This window comes from Antrostomus carolinensis, unplaced genomic scaffold, assembly GCF_000700745.2.
Source record: "Antrostomus carolinensis isolate BGI_N321 unplaced genomic scaffold, ASM70074v2 scaffold17936, whole genome shotgun sequence".
NCBI lineage: Eukaryota > Metazoa > Chordata > Aves > Caprimulgiformes > Caprimulgidae > Antrostomus > Antrostomus carolinensis.
The window spans coordinates 1-10,551 of NW_010322682.1; the positions used below are offsets into that span (position 1 = coordinate 1).

The window sequence follows — 10,551 nt, forward strand, 5'->3', positions numbered from 1 at the left end:
CCCCCACCACCTTCCTGCATCTCTTTCTCACAGCACCCCCCCCAGGGGGCCACCAACCAGCCCTTTTCTCGCACGGGATTGTTTTGCAACCAGCGTGACAGGATGAGGAGGAAATGTGCCAGGAACAGCTCCATGTCTCCTCTCGAGAGAATTGGAGTCTATTTTTAACCCACCCTTCCCGCCCCCCCTTCCTCCCGCTCCCCCGGGATGACGGAGCTGCTGGGGCTCAGGCAGACGCAGCCCATCCACTGCTGCCTGCACAAATCTGTCCCTCGCTACCCCCATGCCAGGCTGGCTTGTTCCTCCTTGCTGACACATGCAGACTTCCCTATCACTTGTTCATGCCCTGGACGGATGCACAAACCACACGTGCAATGCACAAACAAGCTCTCGTCACCAAACCACCCTCCCCACCACAGCCCCGTGCGTGGCCTGGCCCTGCAATAAATCAGAATTATTCTGTAGCAAGGAGGATGTCTGTCTGCTCCGTGGTGGGGTTGCTACCCCTGCATCAGCCAGAGCAGCGATGCTGACTCTGTGGCAAGGTTTAGAGCTGGGGTACAGTGGGTGAGCGAGGTGGAGGAGGGCAGTGACGACTGGCTCTTGGGTTTTAAATGCTCTCGGTGACTGTCTTAACACCTGTGTAGGTTCTCCAGCAGAAGATGGGTTTGAGAAATGGAGGATGAATTGGGAATTCCAGGGGCAGGTTGAAAAGCAGCCCCCTGGCAGGGTGAGGAGTCAGGGCTGCTGCTATGGTGATGTGTTGGAGCCTGTCCTACAGCGGAGACTCAGCCCTGTTTCTCTCTTTCCTTTCTTACAGATTTCTCCAACCAAGTCAATTCCACATCCCTGAACTCTGAAGATGGGTTTGAGAAATGGAGGATGAATTGGGAATTCCAGGGGCAGGTTGAAAAGCAGCCCCCTGGCAGGGTGAGGAGTCAGGGCTGCTGCTATGGTGATGTGTTGGAGCCTGTCCTACAGCGGAGACTCAGCCCTGTTTCTCTCTTTCCTTTCTTACAGATTTCTCCAACCAAGTCAATTCCACATCCCTGAACTCTCCTACGAGTCGGGGGCCTATGGCCACCCCATCCCTCCACCCGCCCATCGGGCCGGGCATCGGCTCCTCGCTGGGCTCCCCGGGCCAGCTCCACTCACCCATCAGCACCCTGAGCTCGCCCATCAACGGCATGGGACCTCCCTTCTCCGTCATCAGCTCCCCCATGGGCCCGCATTCGATGTCCGTCCCCTCCACCCCCAGTCTGGGATTCGGCACCAGCAGCCCACAGGTAAGGAGAAGGTGACAGGGACACCACTGCTGCTTGTTATGCTGGGGAGAAGCCACCTCTATGGGTTCCTGATCCAGACCCAACTGGTCAGGCAAGCACAGGGAGATGATATAGCCCATAGAGGTGCTGAAGGGTGGCAAAAAGCAGAAGCCCAAGGGGGAAACTAGGCTCTGGCCAGAGCTGGGAGTCTGCAGCCACCTTTGGGGCTGCCCTGGGTGGGCTACAGGGGACCACCACAGCTGGAGTGCAGCCATCCATCATCTCCCATCACTTCTCCCTTCTGGTCCTGCCCTGTCTGTCCCCAGGTTGGGTGTGAAAGGGGAGCAGTGACTGCTCCTGGATAACCTCTGGCAGGAGCTGGAGCCACACTAGGGACTGTCTGCACCTCATCCCCTCCCTGGGTACCAGCACATCCCCTCCGGGTCCAGCCTATGGTCCCCATGGCATGTGCCGAGGGGTCCCCTGTCCACTGCCCCTCACTGACAGGGCTGCTTTCTCCTCCCAGGAGAAGGACTAGCATTCACTGGCTGAAGATTATGTAAAAAACCCTCCAACTAGGGAGAGATAAGCTCTTTTTAAAAATAGCAAGATTGGGGTGCGCTGGCCAGCCCCTGCCACCTGTTGCTGGCTGCTGGCAGGGTGTATGTTTAGTAAAAGGGCAGATTAAGGAATTGGCCACCACCTGCCACTTGCTGGGGGTTTATTTATTCCAAGCCCTCTCTGGGAGTCAAGCACCTGCCAGCACCTTTATTTTTAAATATTGGCCTGATTTCTTTCCAGAGATAACAGGTCTTTCTACCCAGAGCTCATGAGGGCTGTGCTGAGTCCCATCCCTGGGGACCACCAAGCAGCTTCCCCAGGATCTCACATCCCCGTGCTGGCTGGAGAAGCAGCAGCTTTGTTTGCCTTTTAATGGGCTTCTCCCATGCAGGATCCATCCCATGACGCACAATACATGTGTGGGGACCTGCACCCCACGGGCCGGTGTGTCTGGGGCTGACCAGGTCCCGCTCCTTGGTGCCAGGAGATGGAGCAGGGTGGACATGCCACCCCCCATCCCATGGACAAGAGAAGGGGAACTGAAACGGTGACTGGGAATGGGTGGCCAGAGCAAAATTAGCAGCGAGAGCACTGAAGTGGTAGGGAAGGAGTGGGAAGGGGGGATGTGAAGCAACACGGGGGTGAGCCACAAACCGAGGAGGAAATGGGGAAGGGGCAGTGCACCCCCAGCTTCAATGAGAAGGCGCGGTTTGCTTTAGGGCCCAGCGAGCCAGGGAAACGGAAATAAAACTCAGACACAGGGCAGAAAGGGGAATTGAGAGCATGGTCAGATGGTGGTGGGGAGCGAGCTGGCAGCCTCAGCCCTCTTGGCGCCGTGGAAGCGCCCGTCCTTTGCTCGGGGACTTGTCTTCAGTGTTTTTCCTAGAGGTGACAGTTAGGAGGTCTCCAGCCTAATGGTTCTTGCCATCTGTTCCCTGTCTGGGCGCATTAGGTCCCTGTCTCTGTCCCTGTCCCTGTAGTGGGTGGAGGGGCACCTGCCTAGTCCCATGGAGGAGGAGGAGGAGGATGGTGGAGGCAGGCTGCGGGGCTGATGCTCGGAGGGGAGCACAGCCCCCCCGTGCTGCTGCACCGGTCGGCAAAGCGCCAGGGGTAATGAGGCGTGTGGCCCCCGTCGCCAGGCGGGGATGGCACTGATGGAAGGTGGTTTGAATCAGATGGCAGATGCCACTTGCCATCAGGCCACGCCTCGTCACCTCTGGAAAGGCAGCAGAGCAGAAGGGCATGGGGCGCGTGAGGTGGGGTGGGTCCCCTCTCTCCCAGCTTCTGCCGGCACCGGGGTGGGAAGGAGCTGGCAGACTCCCCAAAGCCGGGGCAATTCCCCTCTCCCGTTTGGTCAGGTAGAGGCGAGGAGCCCTTGGTACCAGTGCCAGAGGATGCTCAAGGCATTCCCATCACCCTCCCTCCAGCACTGTGTACTTTCTGGCATCTCATACAGCTTCCAAACCCAGCCCCAAAATCAGACTATGAGGCAGGGTGTCTTGCCATGGGGTCCCCAGGAGCCCCCAGACCCCCTCAGGGAGGGGATGCTGGCCCCGAGCTGGGCAGGGGGTGAGGTGTCTGGGGCAGGAGCCAGCTGAACACAGGGGTAGTTTGCAGAGGTGAACAAGGTCCCAGCCAGGTTGGGAGGCTGGACCCTGCAACTCTGCTGCTTCCTGGGATTTAACACATATTTAAACCCTCTTACCTAAAGATTCTAGGAAAACAGGGAAAAAAAAAAAAAGCAGGAATTTAGGGAAGAGCTGGAAGGGAGGGAATTGTGGGGCTGTGCCGTGCCAGTAGCCACCCTGGGCATCACTGGCAGCAGCTTGGGGTGCCTGGGGGAGAGCGGGGAGAGATCAGACACAGGATTAGGCTTTTCCAGAGCTGTTGTCTACCTTTGGATAATGCTCTTTGTAAAGGTGCCTGGGGGATGGAAGAAAGGTTATTTTTTTTCCTTTGGATGTGAGGAGGAATAAAGTTCTGCTTGCCAGAAGGGACAGATTCGGTGCAATGAACTGAACTGGGAAGGGAGAGGAGCTGAGGAGTCCCAGTGTCACTGGAGAAGCAGAGCACTGGTTCCTCCCTCATCACCAGTTGCTTGCTGAGCCGGGGTTGTCCTGCCTGGGAGCAGAAGTGCTGAGCCAAGGCGGGGGGCTGATGCCTCCCCCTCAGCCTCCTCCCCACTGGCACGTGCTGCCGGTTTCACTTGGCAGCCACCCTTGGGGAGCGGAAGGCACAAGGCAGGCGCCGGGGCGGTGTGGGAACCCCGGGGTGCACGTGGTGCCTCTGCTGAGATTTTGGGCTGGTACTGCAAGAGGAACTGATGACTTCCCCCACCAGCCTGGGGCTGACTCAGCTCTGACCGGGGCGTCTTGCTGATGCACGGGGCTGTGGAGTGTGGTGGGACACCCCACCTTCTGGGAGGGTCCAACTGCATCCAGTTCTGGGGCCACCAACAGCAGAAGGACATGGCCCTACTGGAGAGAGTCCAGAGGAGGCCACGAGGATGATGCGAGGGCTGGAGCAGCTCTGCTGTGAGGACAGGCTGAGAGAGCTGGGGCTGTTCAGCCTGGAGAAGAGAACGCTCCCGGGAGACCTGCTACTGGCCTTCCAGTACCTGAAGGGGCTCCAGGAAGGCTGGGGAGGGACTTTGGACAAGGGCAGGGAGTGACAGAACAAGGGATGATGGCTTGAAAGTGGCAGAGGGGAGATAGAGATGAGATGTGAGGAAGAAATTCTTTGCTGTGAGGGTGGTGAGCCAGTGTCCCAGGTTGCCCAGAGAAGCTGTGGCTGCTCCTCCCTGGAAGTGTTGAAGGCCAGGTTGGATGAGGCTTTGAGCAACCTGGTCTAGTGGAAGGTGTCCCTGCTGATGGCAGGGGGGTTGGAACTGGATGAGCTTTAAGGTCCTTCCAACCCAAACCAGTCTGTGATTCTACAATCTTGCTCTGCCCATTGTTCCCCCGGAGATGCTCTCAGGGGTTGCTTGGGCAGACACTATGGGCTGCTGGGGCTGGGGGAAGTGGTGGTGAAAGGCTTATCTTCAGCAGGCAGCTGGTGGCCTCTGCCCTTGCTCCCATGTGGCAGTGGCTGGTGACACAGCATGACAGGAGCCACAGCCATGGGGTCCATTTTCCAGGAGGTGCACTGGGAGGAATTGCTGGAGCTGGTAACCCCAAAGCCATGGAAGGATGTGCTGCTGCAGCGCTGGCAGCCCCTGCTCACACAGAGCGTCTCTCCGTGCTTGGGGACCCACAGATCCCAAAGAGAGATGATCCTACCTGGGGACCCACTCATCCCTCCCCTCTCTGCCCTGTCTCAGCATAACTGAACAGCAGTGAAAGCCCAGGAGCCTTTTCCTCGGTGGCACCAGATGCCTTTGATTCATCAGCTGGCACAAGCAGGGCGGGAGAGGGAGGCAGATCCATCACATTTCTCCAGGGTGGGTTTACCTTGCTCTGTTCTGCAGTTATTAGTCATCTGCCTGCCAAATATTCCCCACCAGCCTGGAGACTTTAAAGGCAGAGGAATGGCTGCGCTCCTCTAATTGACAGATCACAAGCCCTGGGACTTCCCTGAATTAATTTGTGACAAGTGCAATTGCTGAGTATGTCTATTAGGGAAGAGAAACACAACAAACCGAAGCACAAACCCTGCGTATCCAGCCTGGATTTTGAAGTTGGCAGGAATGGAAGCTCTGTAACAGTCCCTGGCAGGCTGGTCCCCAGGAGGACAGCCACAGCATTCATGGCCAGTGCTGCATTCCCAAGCCTGGGTCCCCATCCACCCCTGGACCTCCTTGAACCTGCTCTGGCCTGGGCAGGGTTGCTGTGAGCTTGTCTGTCTTATCAAGATGGGTTGGTCCTACATCTCCATGCCTCAGTTTCTCTCTGTATGTGGGGAATAGCAGCCCTGCTGTGCTGCACAGGAGAAGTGGGAATCAGCCCAGGAATCCTTCACTCAATACCATTGCCCCAGGGACATGCCAGCATCTAGCTTCCACCCAGTTCTCTGCTTTTGGGGGTCGGTCTGTTCAACCAAGTAACAAGCAATAGGACGAGAGAAAACAGCCTCAAGTTGGGCCAGGAGAGGTTTAGATTGGATGTGAGGAAGAATTTCTTTCCTGAAAGGGCTCTCAGGCATCGGAATGGGTTGCCCGGGGCAGTGGTGGAGTCCCCATCCCTGGAGGGATTGAAGAGTCGTGTAGACATAGTGTCGAGGGACGTGGGTTAGTCGGGGACTTGTCAGTATTGGGTTAATGATTGGACTCCATGATCTCCAAGGTCTTTTCCAATCCAGGCCATTCTGGGATTCTGTGACTGTTAGGGACTGAGCTCACCGGGGTGGGAAGAAGAGGTGTGTGGAGAGGCTGCTGGAAGGCTGGAAGTTGCAGACAGGTGTCCCACCCAAGCCAGCTCTGGAAAGCCAGGCCCCATTGCATCTGGGATCTATTTATTTGCTATGAAACTTTCCTTTGGAGAGATAATGCTAAAAGGAGATCTATAAATTGCAGAGCTAAAGCATGAGTGTCCTGGCCTTCATCATCCATGAAAGAGCTTGCTCCCAGCCAGCAGCTCTCCCATGAACCATCGCTGTAAATCATCTTCCCTGCTCCACATCCTGAGATGGCGGGAGGCTGGGGTGGCTTGTGAGTGCCTGGCCATGAGGGCTGTGCCAGGGCTGTGCCAGGGCTGTGTCATGGGCAGGGGTCTAACAGTGCAGAAGGAGCTTGCCTTCCCCTTAAATTGCACAGGAGCATCCTTTGTGGGGTGGATAATGTCAGCCCTACGTGGCTTCTGGTGGCAAACAGGGGACCAGCCATGTCCCCACTCCTTCTGCTCTGGTGCTGGCAGCGAGACACGGTGGCATCCTGCTGCCAGGTCAGAACCACTCTGGCTTTTACACCAGGGCAGCAGATGAGTGCGTGTGCCTTCGGACTCTTGTGCTTAAATCCTCCCCTTGGTTCAGCTTTGTGGGAAGGTGTTTTAAGTGGTACTTGTCCCCATTGGAAGCTTGTCCCCTGCCTGGCCCTCCTGCCCCATGTCTGAGCACACCAACATCTGCATTCCCTGGCTCCTCACTGAATGCTGTGCTTCTGTCTCGACAGCTCAACTCACCCATGAACCCGGTCAGCAGCTCAGAAGACATTAAGCCACCCCTGGGGCTCAATGGAGTCCTCAAAGTGCCAGCACATCCCTCAGGAACCATGGCCTCCTTCACCAAGCACATATGTGCCATCTGTGGGGACAGATCTTCAGGTAAGGCCAGTGCCTGCCCTGGGAAGGGATCACAGCAGCATGTGGGTGCCCTGGAGAGAACGTGGCGAGGGTTTTCACAGCTCTCCAGCACATGCCCTCAGAGAAGGGGATGCAAAGTCCCTTATTGACCATCATCCCCCCAGGCCATCTGCTCTGGGGCAGGCTCTGACCCAATACAGGAGACCTAAGGTCTCTGCTTAGTGGTGATGTTGTATCCTTATCCCTGAGCAGGACCACTGGTCTGAAGACAAGGCATTAGTGAGTGTCCCTCTCTCCACCCATCCTTTGATCTGTAGTGGGTTTTGTCACATAAGGCTAGATAAAATGTGCTTCACATAGAGTCTCTCCACTCATGGGAGATAAAGATGTGCTAATTCCCTTTATTCTCTTCCTGTTTTAAAAGCTTTCTACTCCCTAAGTGCTCTGGTCACCCAGTTTGTGAGGTCCTTAGGGACACCTCCTGGGTGGGTGCATGGTGCAGAGCAGGCTGGGTCGCATGTCTGGCGTGGGGAGTCCAGATGGGTTGTGGGGGTACAGGGGGACACCCCTTGTCTCGCTGCAGCTCTGCCTCACCCTGATGTATGGCTAAGAAATGGCGAGGCCTTTTCCTGGATATAAGGCAGGTTGTAGCCTTTGGATGGCATCCTGGAAGTCAAGTCAAGGTGAAGCCACTGCCCTTTAGCTCCTGCCAACAGCTCTGAGAAACCTCTGCTTCCCCCAGACACAGCTGGGAGACACCCTGAGAAGAGCTGATCGTCTTTGTGGGGAGGGAGAGGATAATCCTGGGTCCTTTTAACCCAAATCACATCCCCTGGCAGGTAAACATTATGGGGTTTACAGCTGCGAGGGCTGCAAAGGCTTCTTCAAGCGCACGGTGCGGAAAGACCTCACTTACACCTGCCGGGACAACAAGGACTGCTTGATCGACAAGCGCCAGCGCAACCGCTGCCAGTACTGCCGCTATCAGAAGTGTCTTGCGATGGGGATGAAGCGAGAAGGTAAGGCAGGGACAGCCTGGTTGGAGCACCCGTGGGTGCTGCAGGTACCTTTCCATCGTTAGGTGATATGACAACACCACATGTACCAAAGCCAGCGTGAACCTCACCAAAGGCTGACAAAAATGCCCATCTGTCATTTATGTTTTGCTTTTGTGCCACAGCCATGCTCTCCAAAGCAGTGGTAAGTCCCAGAGCGGTCCCCAGATGATGGATGGTTGCACGTTAGGAAATGATACAGTGCCCAAAGGCACCAAGCGCGACACTGGGGAGCGGGGGGACAATGACATCAGACAGTGCTCGCGAGGTCGTTTGCTGCCCTGGAACTTGCACTCCCTGTTTCACACCGGCTGCCACGTGTTGGGAGCAGTGATGTTGAATCCACTGAGCTCTTCCCTTTCCCAGACAGAGGTGCGAAAGCTGTCAGAGTGCATTTCAGGTGACAAATGCTGTCGCCTGACCTGGCCCTTCTTTCTCCGTGCAACACGGGATGTCACATCCTGGTGAACTAGAGCTGATTAGGGGACATAGCCAAGATAAAGATCACATTTAATTCACTGGTTACTAATCACAGTGCTGGCAGGAAGGTCAGAGGCTCCTGTGTGTGTCCCAGCTGTGTGCAGTACACACCTCGCTCAGGACAAGCTGGGTGAATTATCATCCTTCTCGTCAGAGTCTGATGCTTGGGCACCAACGCTGAGCACCAGCTGCTCTAACTCAGTACCATTCCCTAGCAGTAGTGATACTGGATCATTTTTCTCATTGGGAAGAAGAAAGAAATTCAGTCTTGTAAAAGGTATCTCTGCCTTTACTGGAATTTAAATTTAGGATCTAAAACTCCCTGGCAGTACCTCTTTTAAATGCTCTTTTTAAATGCTGACTGTGGCTGTTTTAAACTGCTGGCAGAACAGGCTTTTACCAGACATGACGTGAAAATGACCCCGTGGTGCTGCTCAGTTCCCTGCTGCCTTCTCCCCTTACATCTCCACAGTCACACTTACCTCCCTGACCGGCCGATAAACCCATCCCTCCTCCCAGTCGCTCTGGTTGTGGCAAGCATGCTCCAGCCCCAGGTCTCTTTGAAGAGCACTTAGTCCTGTCTGGAGCATTGATTAGAAAGGGCAGCGCTGGAGCTGCGCCGAGCGTTGAGCAGACCCCACCACGCTTGAGTTACAGGGTTACCTAAGGACCCGCGAGCTGCAGAGTCTTTCGATGTCAAAGCTGTCTCTGGTTGAGGTGTTGGGGGATTGCAGTGGGCTGGGAGGTGAGGACACCCAGGGGATCTCCCTGGCCCTGCAGAGCTTAACCCTTTGGTGCTCAGAAGCGAAGCTTTCTGGCTCAATGCAGGATGGGTTGCTCAGGAGGCAGCAGCTCTGCTGTAGGCTGAAACCTGGTTGAAGAGAGCGTATGGTTGGAGGGGGAAGAAGAGGCGATAACGGGCTGCTTTTGGTAGAAACACAATGCACAGCTGGAACCTCCAAGGAAGACCACCAGGCAGAGCTTGGGATGCTCATGGCCCCCTCCCCATGCTCACCCAAAGCAATACATGTTTGATAGAGGGTTTCTAAAAGCTGCTCCTTGGAGCCATCACTACTGAGCAGTTGCAGGGTCTCCCAACTCATCATCCTCTGGCCTTTCCTTGCCTTCTCTCTTTCTTGTCCTGTTTGCATCATTTCCAGCTTGGTGGAAAAGAGGAAACTCCTAGTCTTCAATGGAAAGATGGAGACATTGAGAAAATGCCTCTAAGGATGAGTGGTCCAGTGAAGGCATACTGCTTCGTATGCGAGGGGCTGGCATTGCTTTGCAGATGGGCAGAGCCATGGAACGTGCTGGATCCCACAGGAGATGTGTCGCAGGAGGAGGAAATAGAGGGAGGAAAGTTCAGTCTCCATCCCTGGGAGACTCAGGTGATCATAAAGAAGCCAAGAAGTCTCCTGTGTGTTCAGCAGCAGCATTTGCTTCTCAGGGGAGAAATGCAGGTGTAGATAGATGTGGAGCATCCCATCACCCTGGCACTGCCTCTGGAGCCTTGCACTGGCAACTAGGGACCCCTGAACCCCTGGAACATCTCAGCCGGTGTCTGTAGGGAAGGGAACACCAGCAGTGACACTTTAACTCTGGAACCTGCACCGACATCCTGTGATCAGGTACCTGCTTCATGCCTCCTGTTAACGGTGACTGCATGGGCAGCACCACTAACATTATAGGTCCATTAATTAATTTCTAAATGGTAGTGGAATTCCCCAGGGAGCGCGTACAGTATGAGGACTCTGTTAATTCATCTTGATTAACATTATCACAATGAATACCAAATGAATTCATAACGATCAGCCAATTATTTAAAAGTGTGACAGATGGGATCTTCGTAACTTAGAAGTGCACTCAGGCAGTGCTGGCTGATCTTCTGATGCTGGTGCTGCACAAGGACAGCTTCGGAGAAGGGCAGAAAGCTGGTGCATTGGCAGTCAGGAGATG

The 10,551-nt window shown here is 55.3% G+C and overlaps 1 protein-coding gene across 1 annotated transcript in view; it reads left to right on the forward strand.

Annotated features, from left to right (window-relative positions):
• Positions 1-1,016: 1,016 nt before the first annotated feature.
• Positions 1,017-10,551, forward strand: part of LOC104526783 (retinoic acid receptor RXR-alpha) — a 36,970-nt gene continuing 27,435 nt past the window's right edge. The window contains exons 1-3 of the mRNA XM_010170332.2: positions 1,017-1,286; positions 6,931-7,081; positions 7,900-8,079. Coding sequence (XP_010168634.1) covers positions 1,077-1,286; positions 6,931-7,081; positions 7,900-8,079 — 541 coding nt within the window. The 5' untranslated portion in view covers positions 1,017-1,076. The remainder of the gene's footprint in view (positions 1,287-6,930; positions 7,082-7,899; positions 8,080-10,551) is intronic.